Source organism: Micropterus salmoides, unplaced genomic scaffold (genome assembly GCF_014851395.1).
Source record: "Micropterus salmoides isolate LMB-PRFRI ecotype aquatic unplaced genomic scaffold, ASM1485139v1 Ms_hic_scaffold_4110, whole genome shotgun sequence".
Classification (NCBI taxonomy): domain Eukaryota; kingdom Metazoa; phylum Chordata; class Actinopteri; order Centrarchiformes; family Centrarchidae; genus Micropterus; species Micropterus salmoides.
The window spans coordinates 13982-34747 of NW_024043497.1; the positions used below are offsets into that span (position 1 = coordinate 13982).

A 20766-nucleotide genomic window follows, 5' to 3' on the forward strand; every position below is an offset into this window, starting at 1 on the left:
GGGCAGAGTGAAGCAGGGCCAAGTCGGCCTGAATTAAGGATAAAAAAATCAACAGCTACAGGACCCGTGGAGTCCAATTTTTTGAACCAGCGCAGAGGTAATGCACTTTTGTGTCTGTTATAAGGGAAAATGTGGAGTTTGGAGGTGCTTTTCACTTTCTGGGGACTCTGAAGGCACATCACAGGACCGTGCACCAGTCTGGCTAACACTCGTTAGCCGGGACTTTTCCCCTCCTCCTAACCAGCCAGTGCCGTGTGTGTCATTCTGGAGCTTTCCCTGGAGAGTGAGGACATCCTTACCTAGCTGCAACCCCTAAACTTAACATCAGTAATTATTGTGACCCACTGGAAATATAAAATTGAAACCTCAAGCAAGAGAAGACTAAGAAATTGGATTTTAATCGTCAGACACCCAAATAGGGTGCAGATTACAAAATTAGCAGATATTATTCTGATTACAAGCCTCAAGCGGAAGAGAAGGACAAGAAAACACTTACCTCAAGCTGGAAAAAAGGAAATACTTACCGTTTTTGAACCAAATTAAAGGGAAACCTAAGGAAAAGGACATTTAAAGATACCACTCTGTTATGCCTGATGAAGGACAAGCCGCCCTCCGAAACGTTGCAACAAGGCAGAGTGAAGCAGGACCAAGTCGGCCTGAATTAAGGATAAAAGAATCAACAACTACAGCTCACTTACCGGTCACGGCCCGCTCCTTGCCAAGCCGGCTTCGCTAGATGACCTTGCCAAGCCGGCTTCGCTAGATGTCCTTGCCAAGCCGGCTTTACAAGGAAGCCCATTTTCACACTTTGAATCTAGCTGTTGGATTCCGTCCCAAACGCTGCGAGAGGGACAGCATCCAACAGCTCGTTTCAAAGTGTCAACTCGGCTTTCCTTGCGAAGCCGGCTTCGCTAGACCGGTCACGGCCATGTCCTTACCAAGCCGGCTTCGCTAGATGTCCTTGCCAAGCCGGCTTCGCTAGATGACCTTGCAAAGCCGGCTTCGCTAGACCGGTCACGGCCCTGTCCTTACCAAGCCGGCTTCGCTAGATGTCCTTGCCAAGCCGGCTTCGCTAGACCGGTCACGGCCCTGTCCTTGCCAAGCCGGCTTCGCTAGATGACCTTGCCAAGCCGGCCTCGCTAGACCGGTCACGGAACACTCCTTGCAAAGCTGGCTTTGCTAGGTGAGCACAAGGATCATCACCTGATGATCGTGGCTATAACCCCCTTACCTACTTCCTTAACCAGCCTCTGGCGATGTACATTTTCAAAGTGTCAAAAACCCACTCCTTGCGAAGCCGGCTTGGCTAGATGACCTTGCCAAGCCGGCTTCGCTAGATGTCCTTGCCAAGCCGGCTTTACAAGGCCCACCCCGGGGGAGCCGGCCATCGCCCCCCCAGAAAGGGGCTCACCTTCCCGGGTAAACATTCAGCAAAAAGGGCCCACCTCCGGGCACCTTGACCTCCGGTCGAACCTGGGCACCCACACTTAAGCCCCCCCCTGTGGCCACGCAAAGCCGCGCGCCCAAGGCGGCCGTGCCCCTGGTACTCCGTTTCGCTAGATGTCCTTGCCAAGCCGGCTTCGCTAGATGTCCTTGCCAAGCCGGCTTGGCTAGATGACCTTGCCAAGCCGGCTTCGCTAGATGTCCTTGCCAAGCCGGCTTTACAAGGCCCACCCCGGGGGAGCCGGCCATCGCCCCCCCAGAAAGGGGCTCACCTTCCCGGGTAAACATTCAGCAAAAAGGGCCCACCTCCGGGCACCTTGACCTCCGGTCGAACCTGGGCACCCACACTTAAGCCCCCCCCTGTGGCCACGCAAAGCCGCGCGCCCAAGGCGGCCGTGCCCCTGGTACTCCGTTTCGCTAGATGTCCTTGCCAAGCCGGCTTCGCTAGATGTCCTTGCCAAGCCGGCTTCGCTAGATGTCCTTGCCAAGCCGGCTTGGCTAGATGTCCTTGCCAAGCCGGCTTCGCTAGACCGGTCACGGCCCGCTCCTTGCCAAGCCGGCTTCGCTAGATGTCCTTGCCAAGCCGGCTTCGCTAGATGTCCTTGCAAAGCCGGCTTTGCTAGATGTCCTTGCCAAGCCGGCTTCGCTAGACCGGTCATGGCCCGCTCCTTGCCAAGCCGGCTTCGCTAGATGTCCTTGCCAAGCCGGCTTCGCTAGATGTCCTTGCAAAGCCGGCTTCGCTAGATGTCCTTGCCAAGCCGGCCTCGCTAGACCGGTCACGGCCCGCTCCTTGCCAAGCCGGCTTCGCTAGATGTCCTTGCAAAGCCGGCTTTGCTAGATGCCCTTGCCAAGCCAGCCTCGCTAGACCGGTCACGGCCCGCTCCTTGCCAAGCCGGCTTCGCTAGATGACCTTGCCAAGCCGGCTTCGCTAGATGTCCTTGCCAAGCCGGCTTTACAAGGAAGCCCATTTTCACACTTTGAATCTAGCTGTTGGATTCCGTCCCAAACGCTGCGAGAGGGACAGCATCCAACAGCTCGTTTCAAAGTGTCAACTCGGCTTTCCTTGCGAAGCCGGCTTCGCTAGACCGGTCACGGCCCGCTCCTTGCCAAGCCGGCTTCACTAGATCCCATTGCCTTTACATTGCCTGGCCTCTCAACCTTGCCCCGCCTTTTGGGGCGCTTCCCGCGGTCTCAGCCGGCCGACCCGGGCGTCCGTGCGTCCGGCTGGGCGCCTGCTACCGCGTCGCGCCAGCCCCGGGGCCGCGGGACCTCGTCTGGCGGAAAAGGCCTCGGAAAAGGTGTCCAAAAGGCCCCCATTGACTTAACATTGCCTAACCTCCCAACTTTGGCCTCGGCTCCGGGGCGGTCCCGGCGCTCCCGGGGGGCCGACCCGGGCGTCCGCGCGTCCGGCTCGGCACCCGCTGTCTGGCCGGGCCGGCCCCGGGGCCGTCGAGCCTCGCCTCGCCAAACGGGCCCCGGAAAAGGTGTCCGGGAGGCCTCTGTTGACTTAACATGGGCTCGACCCCTGTGACCCCTGAGCTTGCCGAGCCGGCTTGGCTAGATGATCTTGCCAAGCCGGCTTTACAAGGGGAGTCACGGCCCTGTCCTTGCCAAGCCGGCTTTGCTAGATGAGCACAAGGATCATCACTGATGATCGTCAAGTAGGCCTGGATTAATAGGACAGGAAGATAGGAAAATTCATCGTAAGACATCCAAGTAGGATGCAGACATTAAAGGATTCGTGAAGTCCAATTTTTTGAACAAATGCAAAGGTAATGCACTTTGGTTTTTTACCATGGGAAATGTGGGAAATGCTTAAAACCTCAAACAAGGAGCGAGTGTTTTTGCCTTTCTGGGGTCTCTGGAGGCGCATCACAGGACCGTGCACCAGACTGGCTAACGCAGAGCTTTGTAAGTCGTTGGCCAGCTCTTTTTTCCCCTCTCCCTAACCAGCCAGTGCCGTGTGTGTCATTCTGGAGCTTTCCCTGGTGAGTGAGGACATCCTTACCTAGCTGCAACACCTAAACTTAACATCAGTGATTATTGTGACCCACTGGAAATTAAAAATTCTCAAGCAGGAGAAGGCTAAGAAGTGAATTGGATTTTAATCGTCAGACACCCAAATAGGGTGCAGATTACAAAATTAGCAGATATTATTCTGATTAGAGGCCTCAAGCTGAAGAGAACAACAAGAAAACACTTACCTCAAGCTAGAAAAAAGGAAAATACTTACCGTTTTTGAACCAAATTAAAGGGAAACCTAAGGAAAAGGACATTTAAAAGATACCACTCTGTCATGCCTGATGAAGGACAAGCCGCCCTCCGAAACGTTGCAACAGGGCAGAGTGAAGCAGGGCCAAGTCGGCCTGAATTAAGGATAAAAAAATCAACAGCTACAGGACCCGTGGAGTCCAATTTTTTGAACCAGCGCAGAGGTAATGCACTTTTGTGTCTGTTATAAGGGAAAATGTGGAGTTTGGAGGTGCTTTTCACTTTCTGGGGACTCTGAAGGCACATCACAGGACCGTGCACCAGTCTGGCTAACACTCGTTAGCCGGGACTTTTCCCCTCCTCCTAACCAGCCAGTGCCGTGTGTGTCATTCTGGAGCTTTCCCTGGAGAGTGAGGACATCCTTACCTAGCTGCAACCCCTAAACTTAACATCAGTAATTATTGTGACCCACTGGAAATATAAAATTGAAACCTCAAGCAAGAGAAGACTAAGAAATTGGATTTTAATCGTCAGACACCCAAATAGGGTGCAGATTACAAAATTAGCAGATATTATTCTGATTACAAGCCTCAAGCGGAAGAGAAGGACAAGAAACACTTACCTCAAGCTGGAAAAAAGGAAAATACTTACCGTTTTTGAACCAAATTAAAGGGAAACCTAAGGAAAAGGACATTTAAAGATACCACTCTGTTATGCCTGATGAAGGACAAGCCGCCCTCCGAAACGTTGCAACAAGGCAGAGTGAAGCAGGACCAAGTCGGCCTGAATTAAGGATAAAAAAATCAACAGCTACAGGACCCGTGGAGTCCAATTTTTTGAACCAGCGCAGAGGTAATGCACTTTTGTGTCTGTTACAAGGGAAAATGTGGAGTTTGGAGGTGCTTTTCACTTTCTGGGGACTCTGAAGGCACATCACAGGACCGTGCACCAGTCTGGCTAACACTCGTTAGCCGGGACTTTTCCCCTCCTAACCAGCCAGTGCCGTGTGTGTCATTGTGGAGCTTTCCCTGGAGAGTGAGGACAGCCTTCCCTAGCTGCAACCCCTAAACTTAACATCAGTAATTATTGTGACCCACTGGAAAAATATAAAATTGAAACCTCAAGCAAGAGCTAAGAAATTGGATTTTAATCGTCAGACACCCAAATAGGGTGCAGATTACAACACTTACCTCAAGATGGAACCAAATTAAAGGGAAACCTAAGGAAAAGGACATTTAAAGATACCACTCTGTTATGCCTGATGAAGGACAAGCCACCCTCCGAAACGTTGCAACAAGGCAGAGTGAAGCAGGACCAAGTCGGCCTGAATTAAGGATAAAAGAATCAATAACTACAGGACCCGTGGAGTCCAATTTTTTGAACCAGCGCAGAGGTAATGCACTTTTGTGTCTGTTACAAGGGAAAATGTGGAGTTTGGAGGTGCTTTTCACTTTCTGGGGACTCTGAAGGCACATCACAGGACCGTGCACCAGTCTGGCTAACACTATAAGCAGAATACTGAAAATATTTGTGTGGATGCACTAAAGAGGCCATATTTGTGTGACTGCTGGTAGAGGGTTTCTGCCTGAATCGTCATTCAAAATCAAAACTATTTACAGATTAAATATATCATACACATATCATCTTATACAAAGATACAAGGAGAGGAGTAGATTATTTTCTTTATTTAAACAAAAAATATATAAATATATATAATATAATAAAAATGTATGCCTTATTTAAACTATATAAATATATTGCTTTTAAAATTAATCAGGCCATTGGCACTACAATTAAATAAAACAACAAGCAGATACAGAAAGGATTTCAATTCAATGTTAATGTTATAACTAAAGAGGCCATATTTGTCTGACTGCTGAATGTAGAATTTAAAACTTCCTTTATGAACAAATCCATGCCTTCATTGAACTATAAAAAATCAGTCTCCTTCTTCCATGGGCTCATCTTCATCATCTGCAAAGTACTGGAGAAAAAAAAGTAAATAAAAACTGCATATAAGGATGTGAATTTAATTGATTTTTAGTATAGACTATACATTACGTTGTCATCTTCCTCAGGTAATTCAGGAGGAGGAGGATGAGGAGGAGGCACAGGCAGGTGGTGTTCCTCAACAGAGGTGACCCAGAGGTCACTTTCCTGCAAAATGGCACAATACAACAGTTGTTAAACCTGACTGATGCATCACAATTCACAAATATACAATAAACAATACACTGAGATTCCCCCAACTCCAAAATTCCAGCCAGTGATATAGCATTCACTGCCCTGTTTGACGTAATTCCACACTGATATTTCAATGCACACTATTCATTGAAATAGCAGTATGGAATTATTTAAACAACAATGCTGAGAGCTATATAATTAGGTTGAATGACAATTTTGTAACATATGAAATCCTGGCGTGGTTGCTGTGCTGAAACTGTAAAGGAAAAGTGTAAAAGCTACTTTCATCTCATCCTATTAGGCACAAAGTATTTAAATTAAAATACTCAGAGTGCACTATGGGAAATATCAAAAAGACTTATTTGGCAACACAGTTGTCCACATTATTTAGTCACAAGAGAGCCCAATATTTCATGGAAAAATATCCAATGACATGTCAATAATTTATGCATGGTGTAAACATACAGATTTACAAATTTACGGTGCCATCTTCCACTCCACTTTTGTCAGCCATTATCTGAAAAAGATGCTCTGTTAAGTACAACTTGTAGAAAGGAAAGGCAAATACATAGCATGCCAAGCTGCGGTTCAAAGATTCAAATCTTTTTTTACAATAGTACAGTCTAATTTGTGTGATGCCACGCCCGTTTCTTGCATTTGTAGTTTCCCCCTAGATTTGAATGAAAATTTCTGGGAATGTGTCAGGCACACTTACCAAGTGAAGAAGTCAAACGCTGACAGAGAACAGAAGGTCTGCAGGTGATCACAGTGAAGTGTTTCTGCTGGATCGACTGCAGAGATTAGCAGTAATTGTTGCTATCTTCTATGTTTTTTACTATTTACTTTGTAGGGTACCCACCTACTATATCCTTAGTACACATATAGATATATACATATATGTGTATACAAATATATAGTAGCATAAAAGTAGATTTACATATATATATGTGTGTGTATGTATGTACAGTGGGTACGGAAAGTATTCAGACCCCTTTAAATTTTTCACTCTTTGTTTCATTGCAGCCATTTTCCAAAAATCAAAAAAGTTCATTTTATTTCTCAGTAATGTACACTCAGCACCCCATCTTGACAGAAAAAAACAGAAATGTAGAAATTTTTGCAAATTTATTAAAAAAGAAAAACTGAAATATCACATGGTCATAAGTATTCAGACCCTTTGCCGTGACACTCATATTTAACTCAGGTGCTGTCTATTTCTTCTGATCATCCTTGAGATGGTTCTACACCTTCATTTGAGTCCAGCTGTGTTTGATTATACTGATTGGACTTGATTAGGAAAGCCACACACCTGTCTATATAAGACCTTACAGCTCAGAGCAAATGAGAATCATGAGGTCAAAGGAACTGCCTGAAGAGCTCAGAGACAGAATTGTGGATAAAATGTCATCTGTTAGGATGCCCCAGCCGTGATTTGAATTGTTTGCGTTCCACACATTTCACGCTTAATTTTGATAACTGATAGATTCTTTTGGAATTATTTTTTTTATAGAAGAAGTTTATCTTTCTTTGTTTTTCACTATATTTTTTGGTACTAATTTGCTTTTGGTTTAGCTTTAAGGTGACAGGTAAAGACCTACTTCAGGAAAGTGCAGCCTGCCCCAGGATGTGAGGCCAGGGGCAACCATTAAGGGATACCTGGTGGACGTCAGGAGGTTCATGGCTTTCAGATTGACAGCAATGAGCTACGGATCAAGTAAAGATGTACTTGAGAGTGGACTTGATGCCACAATATTGTTCGAGGGTTCACAGGGAATCCAGACAAGACTGCCCCCGCCTGAGTTTAACAACATGTTGTATATTAACGTATCCCAGCCAGAAGCTGGAAGTTACACTGAATCCACTTTATTGTATTGTCTTTAGATGTTTTAACAGTAAAACAAAACTAAAAGTTATGTGGGTTGCTACTGTTTGCCCTATAACTCTTACCTGACTCCACATTTGTCCCTTCATATTAATAAAAGTTCTTAATCATGCTGTACAGTTTTCCCTTCAGTTTAATATAATACAAGGAGAAGAAATGAATTTTACATGTTTTATTGCAAATCAAACAAGAATTATGTGAGATATGTTAAATTCAATATTATATTGCCATTTCCAGACAGTTAAATAATACAAATGCTATTACCTTGAGACGGGACATTTACAAAGGACTGATATCTTCAAAAAAGAAATATTAAAATAATAGTTTTTTTAAACAAGTGATGTGTATACAAAGTATTTAACACATATAAAACAAAACTTTTGGCTTTTATAGCTGACATGCAACATCAGGTTCAGCTGGAGGTAGGAAGACAGAGCTGTAGTTCCTGGTCCCAGTCACACAAAAGGAAACTTAACCTAGCGGTAGAGAATGCTTCCCTAGGCTGAGGGTATGGTGGTGACGGAAGGGACAAGCATTTGTGTCTGGGGCAAGGCTCTTGGGGTGGCACTTAAGAGGGGGAAGGGCTGGAGTTTGTGTTCCCACAGTGCTTGCACCGCATGGTCTGTTTGGGTGCTGGTAGACGGCCCATGGAGCCAAATTCGAGTCCCTACAAAAGAAGTGAGGAGTGTCCTTTCGTCCTTCGACATGCAACAGACGTTGTGTTTATTTCTTTTGTAGTGCCTTCCTTTTTTGTCTGAAGGCATTAAAGGTCCTTGATGGCACTTTGAGTTCCATGCACCGTTTGACATATGCTGTGTACGCCTGCCTTGATGTTTTACATTTGTCCAGGTTGACCATAGCACACTCATCCTCTGTCCACAATTTGGAGGAATTGGCAGGCAGGCACATTGCCTGAGACTTGACAGGAGGTCTGATGTCATCTTGATCCTCGACAGCCTGGACGTCCTCCTCAGGCTGGAGGACCTCTCCCTCTTCCTGCTTTGTTGGTGGTCTGAGGCTTAGTAAGCGTGGGGTTTCCTGCTGTAGCCTGACGGGAATGTCGTGATGCAGCTTCCAGATGATGGGCCTATAGACCTTCTGTATGGTGAACCTACCTAAGATCTGGAGCTTTTGTAGTTTGTCCTGGGCCATGCCTTGCTGGCTAATATCCTGAAGGAGGTCCTTTAGGTGGTTATAATCTACAAAATCATTATTCTGGAGCATGCCAACTGAGCTGATGAAGGTGAGAACGGTCACCAGAAAGTTCCCTGTCAGTGTTGGTGGCAGCCGCTGCAGTGTTTTCGCCATCCATGGCATTCCATGGTCCCGGTATTTTTCTAATGACCGGGAGTATGCCAGAGACCGTCTCTCTATCTCTGTGCATACTTGCAGGGTTCTGGTGGCGATCTCAGACATTGGGAAAGGTTTCTCTGCTCCTAGGTGGACCTGTAAAAAGTCTTTGAAGTTCCACCAGATCTTCTTTCCACCCCTAATGTCCCTGAACTTGATGGCTGGGAAGAAGTGAAGCTTCTCTGCAATGAACCCCTGCAACAGACAGTCCTCAACAGACTTTCCTGCCTTCTGCACCAGCTGGCGAGCACGGTGAAAGGTGTTAGGGACAGGAAATGAGTTTTTCGTTGCAAGGTCCTTGGATAGACTCTCCAGGCTCATAGCACCTACCAGCTTGCCAGGTGGAGAGTCGGAGCTGAAAGATGACATCGGGATGTTTACATTCCTTCTGTACAGGTCGCCAAGAAGCACACAAATTAGCGCCGCGCCAATGACAGCTGGTCCTGCCTCCAAGGTCTGGCACAGAGGCCAGAGGCGCTCAATCCGAAGCTTCTGGAGGTCATCCCTGGTCCAGTGATGAAGTGGGGGAGGTGTTTCCTCTGAGCTAGCACTCGAGTGAGGTGCCAGGCCAATGAAACCTCTCTGGTGTGTCAGACTTCGGTCCATCACTGTACTTGTTCCCAAGCTTGCACTTAGAAAAAAGTCCTCGGATGACAGAGGGTGGCCATAGAACATTTCCTCAAGGGCTAGCTCACACTGGAAAGCCTTCCATGACTCATCGAACCTACCCACACCCTCACTGGAACTGTAGGCACTGGTGAGGGTGTCAATGAGTGAGCCCAAAACGCCATCCAAGATGGACAGGAGACCCTGACCAAGGGCAGTGTCCTTTAAGGGGACCAGCATGGCACGCTGCCGCAGCAAAGTGTGCAGACCTTCAAGGTCAAAATGGGCTGCGGGGTCAACAAACAGTGGTACATCCCCCTCAAACCTAAGGACCTGCTCTATACGGCACCCCAGCTGTGCCACCAACCTTTCTTTAAGGTCCGTCATGTGGCGCAAGTACGTCGATGCCCTGGAGAGTATAGCCATTTGTGAATTTGGGTGTGACAGCCCACATGTCACTATGGCGCCACTCACGGGATGTTTGAATGGCATCTGCAAGTGACAATGTGGGCTGTCAACATACAGTTGAAGGAAGTTCAGCTTCCCCTCTTTGCTGAGCACTGCCAGAAGAGGTTTGGCTACATCTAAGGGCAGGTGGTCCAGATTGGTCTGAAAGTTTGTGGCCTCATGCATCCCAAGGACGGAGAACAGTTTCCCCCTGGCTCCTACCAGGTCCTGCAGGCCATAACGGGAGAACAATATGTGTTGGTCGTAGTCAGTTGCCACAAACTTCAAGGCAAGGTGGACTGTCACTGCCTTAACATCTGTCACATCCACAATGTCTGTTAGTTCCAGTGGATCGGGGTCTTTTTGGCCAAACTGGTTCAGTGTCAGCATCACTTGCAAAAAATGGCAGGAGTTTGCCTCCTCCACAGCTTTGTCCAACAGGCTCATTATGAATGGCAGGTCCTGCCGCAACACATTGAACCTTGCCGTGTTGCTGGTCCCCTGTTTCTGCAGAGTAGGCCTGCTCTTGTCCCTAGCAGAGAGGCCCCGGAGCAACCGTTTAAAGTTGTCTGTCACACTGTTAAGCAGCTCTACAGCATGTGTACCATAGAGCTGCTTCTTCAGTAGCCTGGTGTCAGGGTCAGTGGTGCTGCTGGGTACTGCAGTCATTAATAGATGATAGCCGCCATCTACATGAGCTATCTGGTACCCTACGCAATTTTTAAGGGCAGTCAAGCCATTTGTTGTGTACTTGCTGAGATCTACATGCTTTTTTAGGTATACATAATGGGGGCTTAGTATCAGTGAGTTAAACCTTGGGAGGAAGATGTAATGAAGAAGTCCTTGTAATGCCTGCACCTTGTTGAACTCAATCACTAGTCCATCCACATCAAATGAGAACGAAAGTAATTGTTCTGGGTGGGACAGAGTGGTGGCATGTAAACCAATACGCAGGTCAGCATGCAAAAAATCACTGATGGTTGCATATTGCTCGAAGGCATCCAGTAGATTTTCCGTGTTTACCACTCCAACGTCAAACAATTCACTGCTAGCCATGAGCAGCAAATTGTAAGGTTGCTTAAGCCTACAGAGGGGTATGTTGCAGAGCTCAGATATAGCCACAAACGCCAGTGGAAGTTCTGGGGTTCTGGAAAGAAGAACAAAAAATACATTATCATTCAACATCCAGAAAAATGATCAATGTTTATCATTAAAGGGACAAACTGAAAGCAACATTTGAGAAGTGGCCAAATCAGTCAGAAATCTATGTGTCACAGTGTAATCAGGGGAAGATTAACATTTACCTTTGGTGCAAAATATTTTTGCTCAAGTGACCTTATCTATGTTACAGACCTCCATTAAGCTAGGATGCTCAGCTAAAATCTCATGCCAACTATTTTTATCTAAACCAAACACACATAAAACACCAAGCGTCTAAGCGAGCTTAAAGCACAACATGTCGCTCTGTTAAGAGTGTACATCCCTGCTTGTACAACCATCCAAATATCTCTCATCTTACACACACACATGCGACCACTCCACTGAAAGTTGAGCACCTGCTGACATCAGCTGTATCATATCGCTATAAAACACAAACTCATGGACCAATCAGTCAGATGAAACTAACAAACGCACAGAAAGCAGCGTCCCAACAGAATGCAGTTTCACACAAAGTAAAAAAGAAAAGGCGTGAAGAAAACATCAGCCGATCCAGAGCCTTAACTCTGTATTGGAGAAACAAAAATCTGCTTTGAAAAAACAGACAAGAGAGTTTCACGCCGTACAGGTGAAGAATGGACTAAACAAGATGGCTCAGAGCGCTACACATAGGGACGCTCGGTCACACCCCTTGTCGTCGCTTTGTAATGTCCTTATCATAACACACAGAGTACCACAACTCAGTGTCACACTGATTTCACTTATTTTCATGTACTACAGTTTGAAGTACATTTGTTGCCAATTGACTGTTTGATTTAAAAAATCTTTTTGAGATTATTTTCTTAAGAATAGTCAAATGTGTCTAATAATATGGATTATTAAACATATAAGACGGTAATTGTCCGAATTGGTCCCGTGTGCTGGTAACAGATCTTAGGACCCAAATGCACGACATGTAACTAGGCAGATTGGTTCTTCTGTTTTCATCAAAGACTCACTTACAGAAAACCAGAGAGAAGACCAAAAAGCAGAAGCCCAAACTGAACTGAACACACCCACATACAATGTGCAATGCAGTACAATGCAGTGACAGTAGTATTTTAAAGCCATATCATGTATATAACATTTAGATATCAAGCTGTGGTGAATGAAGCATGTCCTTTACTTAAGTAAAAGTACTAGCAGCTCACTGTAGAAATACTGTTGCAAGTAAAAAGCACTGCCTTGAAAATAACAATTAAAAGTATGGAAGTTTAAAAGGGGAAATGTAGTATTATTTTTATTATGGATTAATCCACTGATTAGTTTCTGTGATAATTCATTGTAAAAATTCAATATTTCTTTGTTTGTCAGTCTAAAGCATAAAATAATTACAAACGGTTGGAAACAAATGAGATTTCATTTTACACTACTCATTTATTCTTGTTGATGGGATGATTTCATATTCCTTCAAGTATTTTTACATTGTGATATAGCTTGTAACTCCAACAATCATTGAGCAAAGGCACCATCTCCTGGACAAAATCTGAAAGACACGTTGAGCAAGAAACCTTGTCAAGCCAGGACCGGCAAAGGTTAACATTAACTTGCATATAAAAACGATTTGCCAATTTTTAGTCTGCACAAACTGAATCAACGGTTGGGTCGAAATATTTAAGTAGCACATATCGGCACAGTGCCATCCTGGCTCTGGCTAAATCTACATCTGTCCACCGCAGAGGCTCCATCCACAACCTGGAGGAGGAACTAGGAGAAATGACTGTGTAACTAAATCTTTCAACCTCAAACAAAAATAATAACGTTATATTATCAAAAATATACGTGTAGGTTACACTTTATTTGGCTAATGTCTGCCCACAGATTCTTTATAGTAGTGTTACAATAGTATTTGTAACATTTCAACAGCAACAACATTTCATCGTCATTTCAGAATTACAGCAGTTCACTCAAGTAAAAGTCATCCAGTATAATACAAGAGAAGTACCTGGTTTTAAAAGTACTTAAGTATCAAATGTAAACGTACTACGAATTCAAATGTATAGATCTGATTAAAAGCAACCTATCTTTCTAAATACAGTGTGAGTTACACCGAGTCCCAGCAAGGCAAGTTATATTTTCTGAGCTGCAGTTTCTAAACACCACTTCTCATCAGCATTTATCAATAAATGGTTGTATTTCACTCCAACATTGTTCATATACAGAGGCTGGAAAGCAACCAAGACAGGGACAGACAACAGATGCGTTGCTAAACTCGGTTAGACACACAGACTAGAAAGGCACATTGACATTACTGTTATCAGCTGACATCAGACTTTCAGAGTAGTGAACACATGTTTATATTTGCATTTACTCACTTGGCTTTTATCCAAAGCAACATTTGAGGTACATATGCATCAACAATGCATCAATACAGCACAAGATCTACAACTGACAGTACATATTACTTAGGCAGCAATAAATAGTAGTAAGAGCTTACCTGACTGCTGTGCCCGAAGCTCACACTCAATGAGTTTTTCTCTTCTTGTGCCTCTAGTTCTCTCATTAAAGGAAACACTCGCTTTCACCTTTTAATATAGCCGAGAGGAGGCCCCGCCCACGTAACCTTTCCCCAAGTGGTCACTGTAAAGGAGAGAAGAACTTTGGAAACCGTGTTTACAAGGTTGGAGAATTGGTGAGATGGTTTCCATGAGGCCCACTTTAATAAAAATGGATTAAAACAGCCGCACAGCTGTGGTTACCGTTAGCTCCTGCTAGTCTGGAGGTAGTCACACACAGTAAGGTTACTTTACTAAAACATGTCATGAAAATATGTATTTGAGTGTAGAGAGTACAAAAGTATTTTCTGAAAAGGGTAATGTAAGGGTAATGTCTCAGTAGCCATCCGGATCTGTGTCCTTGTGCACTGTGGTGGAAAGATGCATATGTGTATACACATTTTACAGGTTTATCTGTGTCTTTCAGAAGCTGGGAAGAAAAGAGGCTTCCATCTCAGGATGCCCTGGAAGTGGTGAGCACAGGTGCACAGCAGAAATCTAGCATCTCACAGTATGGGGTTCAACTTCTCTAAACTTTCTTCCTTGAAGCCACTAACATCTAACCTTGAGTGAGAGGTCGACAGCCTTCCAGATATCTCCTGGCTAGTGTAAGATTGTGTCCACTGTTTATATATATGTACATATTTGTTCATGTTTTACATTTTATTTGTATCTTTGTATTTATATTTTAATAAATGGTTTGTTTGGTTTTTTGGCCAACCCCATGTGACTGTTTAAAGTTCATGCCCACACATTTTCTTTAACATTCGCAGCCAACCTTGTTTATGTTTTACGTTTTTTTTGTATGTATTTTTTAATAAATGGTTTGTTTGTATAAAATGTATTGCTTCCTTTCTTCGTGTTCTTTATGACACCAGCATTTCCAAGGAGCTTTCATGGGTTGGTTTCCTGATTTGGCTAAATTTCGCTCACTTTAGTCCATCAGTGTCCTTAACATGACACTGTGTCAAGGGGCTTTAAAGGGCTGCAGAAGCCTGATGAATAAGAGCAGTGCTAAGTACATTTACTCAAGTACTGTACCTGGGTACACATTTGAGGCACCTGTAATTTACTTGGGTATTTCCTTTTCATGCCTATTTCTCCTTCACTACATGTTACCGAAGAAATTTGTACAGTTTACTCCACTTTATGGCAGCTTTATTTACCAAGCACTTTATACATTAGGATGTTTTAGTCACATGAAGGGTGTGTAAAACACATATCTAGGGAAGGTTAAAGCCAGTAGTAAAACACAGTTTTTTAAACATACCATAACATTTAAAATGACAAGATGTGCTGGGTACTCTTTATAAGGTTGGGACTGTTTGCAGGATGGGCGCTTTAGGCGCTGGGTCGCTGGAGGCATTTCTCACGATTTTCAGTTGCAGTCGATTAATGGAGAACATTTTTAAGTTAATAGTCAGGGGTTAGTGTGGGTGTCATACTGAATCTCCGCTTTGCACAGATTTGATGTTTCTGACCGCTGATTCGCTTATTCCATAATTTTAAAGACAATTTGTGTGACCTTTGAAAAACGTTAATTTAAAATGTTGCCATGCTTTACGTCCTTTCCACAGCGTCCTCGTCAAACCGTCTTCATAACATTTAACAAGGCTCTACGTCCTTTCCACAGCGTCCTCGTCAAACCGTCTTCATAACATTTAACAAGGCTCTACATCCTTTCCAAAGCGTCCTCGTCAAACCGTCTTCATAACATTTAACAAGGCTATACGTCCTTTCCAAAGTGTCCTCGTCAAACCGTCTTCATAACATAAGACAAGGCTCTACGTCCTTTCCAACGCGTCCTCGTCAAACCGTCTTCATAACATAAGACAAGGCTCTACGTCCTTTCCACAGAGTCCTCGTCTAAACGTCTTCCTAATGTGTGGCTTTCCTTAACATCCTTGCCAGAACGTCTTCACAACATGTGGGCAGGCCTTCTGAATTGGGCTTTCCTTAACATCCTTGCCAGAACGTCTTCACAACATGTGGGCAGGCCTTCTGAATTGGGATGTGCCCCTAATTTTGATAGGCAGCTTGTGTCCCCAAATAAATGTCCCAGCAATTTAACAGTGTCAGTCTTGGAGGAGTTTTGATGCTGAGGAGACGCAACACAGTAAACTTTTTCTTCTCAGTTTGGATTTCTGGTGAGTATCTTTATACTAATCCAGAGTTGTAAAATCTTTGCAAGGACATACAGACTTTGAATGTGTGGTCAAATTTAGCTCCTGCTAGTCTAGAGGTGGCTTTACTAGTAACCTGTAATAACATTAAGTCCTTACCTCTTGGGGTTTGTGAAAGGTGTAATGCTTACTAAATACTTGATTTTCACCTGTCCACTTATTTCTCCACAGAAAAAGGTTGACAATGAAGCGCTGCCCGTTGTGCAGAGTTCCCTATGCCAATCGCTCAGAGCACCTCAGGAGTGTGCACGGGATCACAGATCATAAACAGCGCATACTCATGCTGGGAATGGCTTCAGGAAGGTAAGTGAAACGCACGCAAACGCAAACACACTACATAGGCTGCTGATTGCTGTGCTGAAAATGTCTGACTATGTTTGTTTAGATACGCAGGCCCACTAGGCTGCCCAATGTCAGAATGCCATGGAAAAAGCTACGTCCGCCTGGACCGGCATTTAAGGGTTGTGCACAGTATGGAGGTGGGTATTTGCACTTTTGTAAAAACAATTGCTGTTGCTTTGCAGACCCGGTATCAATAAATTGACTGCTCTATAATGTAAGTTGTTCAGATGCCACAGATCTCACCCAATGTTCTGTGTTCACAGAAGGATGCCAGGAAGTTGCTCCTGGAGGAGACCAAAAAAAAAGCAATTGCATCCCAACTGTCTGCCATGAGGAAGAACAAAACGCCAGCAGGTTCAGCCAGCCAGCCCCCCACCCCAAAGAAGCACAAAAAAGACTTTGGTTTGTAAAGTAATAATGTACTCTTATCAATTACTCAGCCTGCATTGCCCTGACATTTCAGTAACACTCTGTTCGTTCTTCTTCTTCTCTGGTTTACAGAGTACCTGATAGTAAAGTTCTTGAGGTCCGGGCCGAGCAGGAGGGGTAAACGGCAACTTAAGAAGGCTGTGAAACATGTCAGGCGTTTTGTACATCACATGTGGGGGATGAAAAGCCCTCCCCCGTCCCACCTCATGTTTTTAAAGAGGACAGGGAAGGTCTTAAGGTAAATGTTGTTATTTTGATTTGGCTCTTATGGTTTGGTAACTGCTGACATCAGTGTGACACTCTTGCTTTTTCTGTTTGTTAGGTGGATAGCTAAGCTGAAGAGGCAGAGCCTGGCAGAAACCACAAGGGGCTACCTGGTAGCCATCAGGAGGTTCTTGACGTTCCTGAGGCGGGAGGACTTCTCCCAGGTAATGGTGCCCTCTGTCACTGGAAAAAGCACTGTATGAAGGTTCTGTCTACAGCATGTGTTCCAGGTCCTCAATGTATGACTGTATTTCTTCCTCAGGTCCGTCTGTCTGCAGCACAGATAATGTCCCTGGACAGGGTGCTGATAAGAGAGCTCTCCAACCTTACAAAGCAGACCGGGACCCACCAGCAGGGAGAGGTGCAATCTGGTGAGTTTGAAGTTTACTACCACTACTAATACTTCTACTACTTTGTTTAATGGTTATTGTCAGACTGGGTGGCAGCTCATAGCTATTATGGAATGCTTTAACAGAGAAGCTTCCCTCACCAGAGCAGATCTGCTCCTCATTCGAGCAGTGCCACTAATATGCTGTTACCATTTTTTCACTAATTGGTCTTTCAGAAGATGGGAAAAGGCAAAAAACAAATTCCCTGGAAAAAAGCAGAGAGGATGAAGCTGCCAGGCAGGTCTCTGAAGCCGCTGAAGAGTCAGAGGACAGCACCTCCAGTACGGCTGGGACCTCAGACCAGTCTGATGATAGCAGCTCCGGGACGGCTGAGACCTCAGACCAGTCTGATGATAGCAGCTCCGGGACGGCTGAGACCTCAGACCACTCTGATGACATTAGCCCCGGGACGGCTGAGACCTCAGAGCCACCACCAGCTCGTGTTCCTGGGTCCACTAGCTACTCAATGGACACTGCAGAGCCTGTTACATCTTTTGTTGGTTCACCTCAGCCACCACCACTGCAGCCTCAGCCGCCAATACCGAGTGAGGTCAGTGAAATGGAGCACACATGGGAGGCCTTAGAAGAGCCAGAGGACAGCAGCTCCAGGACGCTGAGACCTCAGAGCCACCTCAGCCACCACCACTGCAGCCTCAGCCGCCAATACCGAGTGAGGTCAGTGAAATGGAGCACACATGGGAGGCCTTAGAAGAGCCAGAGGACAGCAGCTCCAGGACGGCTGAGACCTCAGAGCCACCTCAGCCACCACCACTGCAGCCTCAGCCGCCAATACCGAGTGAGGTCAGTGAAATGGAGCACACATGGGAGGCCTTAGAAGAGCCAGAGGACAGCAGCTCCAGGACGGCTGAGACCTCAGAGCCACCTCAGCCACCACCACTGCAGCCTCAGCCGCCAATACCGAGTGAGGTCAGTGAAATGGAGCACACATGGGAGGCCTTAGAAGAGCCAGAGGACAGCAGCTCCAGGACGGCTGAGACCTCAGAGCCACCACCAGCTCATGTTCCTGGGGATGCGGCAAGCAAAACTGAAGTCACACCGGAGGCGTGCCTGACCTTACAGGAGAGGGAGGAAAGCAGCGAGTCGGATGAAGAGGAGCAAAAAGTTGTAAGCACCAATGCACAGCATAACTTAGTATCTCACTATATGGGGTGAACTTCTCTTACCTTATCTTTTTTAACTTGCAGGTAAAGAATCCTTCTAAGAAGTTGCTGAAGGTAAGCCACACCACTTTTTCTATATTGTTACATGGATTTTTACACCCAGTCTATACATGTGGCATATACATTATTAAAAATTTTGAATTTGATTTTGCAGAGACACATTTCACACCGTCACACAATCGTCATCAGACGCATTATAATTGGATGTACATTAGACCCTGTCAACCATTTCAAATATTCTCTATCAATCTTTGAATTAATAAAGAAACATTGCATATTGCCAAAAATTTGATTAGCTTATTCCATTTCATGTTTTCTCAAACCAGGAGGGTGGTTATCGGCTACCAGCATTTTACACCCTTTTTAAAACCTCTCCCATGTAACTTTATTTCAGCCAAGGAGGCTTTATGAGTACCATGGTCCTCTCTACCACCAATCAACAACATCAGCACATGGGTCCCAGCCAATGACAACGCGGCCACAGCCACAACCGCAGCCGCAGCCACAGCCACAGCCGCCATCGCCATCACCATCACCACCAAGTGAAGGCAATTTAAGCAAGACGGAGGACACAGAGGAGACTGACACCCCAGATGATTCGGACGACAGCACGTGGTCACCTGATGAGTCAGAAGAAGGGTTGACAGCTGATGATGCACAAGAAGTGGTAAGCGTCTATGCACAGAGTAACTTAGCATATCACAGTATGGGGTCAACTTCTCATACCCAAACTTTTCTTCCTTGCAGCTGCAGAGTCCTCTCAAAAAGTCACGCCGGGTAAGCCATCCCACTGTGGTCTGCATTATTATTTGGATTTTTATTTACTGGTATACATTTCAGTGTAAATTTTCTTTGGGGAAATGAATTAACATGTCACACTGTCAAAAATTGTTTTCTTATTCCAGAAGAGTGGTTATTGCCTGCCCAAAGTGAGGAGTCCCAGTTCATCAAAAACTGTAAGGATAATGCAAGAAATTCTTTAGCTGTACTTGAATTTTTTTTTTTCATACACTTACACTTTCTTACTGCTCCCTTTTTCCTGTGTTTCAGAAAAGGAGGGTTTTAACGTACCCAGATGACCTCAAAGATGATATCCGGAGACTGTTCCGTGATGTGTGGAGTGACACCATAACCGTTAGAATGGTAAGTATCACAGTGTTCCTTGTGACGGACATGGCGTCTAACTTAGTTGTGTAATAAGGATAATTTCCCAGAGAACAACTTCTCTGTTTTCCCTTTTGGAAGGATTACACCTGATTGCATGCACAGTTAAAGCATACAAATGTGTTAACAAAAGACTTTCAGACCGGATTATACTTGAAATATTATCTTACAGACTGTAAACTTTTCCAGGCTGACACCTTTCCACTAAACATTTCCGATTGCTTGTTTGCTGTGTTTGATTTTTAGATGAATGCTGTTCTCAACAGAGAGCCAGCGCTTCTGCAGAAATGCCAAAAACTGAAGTTGACTATACACAATTTACGTGGTCTTGTTCTAAAATTGCAGGCAGAGTGATTTTTAAATTTTGTTTATGGAATATCTTTTTGGCAGCTGTTTTTATATTGCTTTTGTGTATGTTTTCTTGTTTCATGTTAATATTATGTTTATTTCATATTCATTTCATTGTGGTGTGACTTATCAAATATGTTGAACATGTTTGTGTTGAATTTAATAAATGTTGAATACTTTGAATTTAATACCTTCCTTTTGTCTTTTTTATTTTGATTAGATATTGTTTATTTATCATTGCTGACATTGTGACTTTATTGGTGCAGAATTTAGCTCACATGCTGCAGAATACACATTTGGTCACTAGATGGAGCCAAATGAACATCTTACAACAAAACAGTAGTCACTGTCCTTTTCATGCCATCTACTTCAGGGCTCAGAGAGAAGTGACTTTTTACTCCACTAAATTGATCTATATAAATGTAAAACTATTCTTAGACATTGTGTAAAACACAAGGTGTTTTTTTTACATTCAACATTTGACATGATAACAAAGGTAGAGTTGTTTAAAAACTATTCAAACAATGAATCCTTTCTAACTGATAGATTAACATTGTTTGTGGCACATGAATATTATTTAAGCAGGGACTTTTCACATCTGAGAACTGTCATTTCTTTAAACTAAAGGAGGAGGTTATTACCAGAACTGAT

General features: G+C 44.6%; 2 protein-coding genes and 1 long non-coding RNA gene across 4 annotated transcripts; 2 read left to right on the forward strand and 1 right to left on the reverse strand.

The window, feature by feature from the left end:
• Positions 1-5468: 5468 nt before the first annotated feature.
• LOC119887276 lies at positions 5469-6753 on the reverse strand. Of its 2 annotated transcripts, XR_005441643.1 has the most exons (3): positions 6554-6753; positions 5716-5811; positions 5469-5638 (listed from the first exon to the last, which is right to left on the reverse strand). It is a non-coding gene; the product is annotated as an uncharacterized LOC119887276 (long non-coding RNA). The 2 variants fall into 2 exon arrangements; XR_005441642.1 differs by lacking the exon at positions 6554-6753 and having other exon boundaries at positions 5716-6026.
• An 8718-nt stretch (positions 6754-15471) lies between these two features.
• Positions 15472-18096, forward strand: LOC119887275 (dentin sialophosphoprotein-like). Its single transcript, XM_038698151.1, has 3 exons — positions 15472-17404; positions 17599-18048; positions 18080-18096. The coding sequence occupies exons 1-3, from the start codon at positions 17233-17235 to the stop codon at positions 18094-18096; spliced, it is 639 nt and encodes a 212-aa protein (XP_038554079.1). The 5' UTR covers positions 15472-17232.
• Positions 18044-20303, forward strand: LOC119887274 (proteoglycan 4-like). Its single transcript, XM_038698150.1, has 7 exons — positions 18044-18547; positions 18628-18657; positions 18998-19270; positions 19351-19380; positions 19509-19559; positions 19654-19746; positions 20014-20303. Exons 1-7 carry the CDS (start codon positions 18107-18109, stop codon positions 20119-20121), a joined length of 1026 nt encoding a protein of 341 aa, XP_038554078.1. The 5' UTR covers positions 18044-18106; the 3' UTR covers positions 20122-20303.
• Positions 20304-20766: the final 463 nt, after the last annotated feature.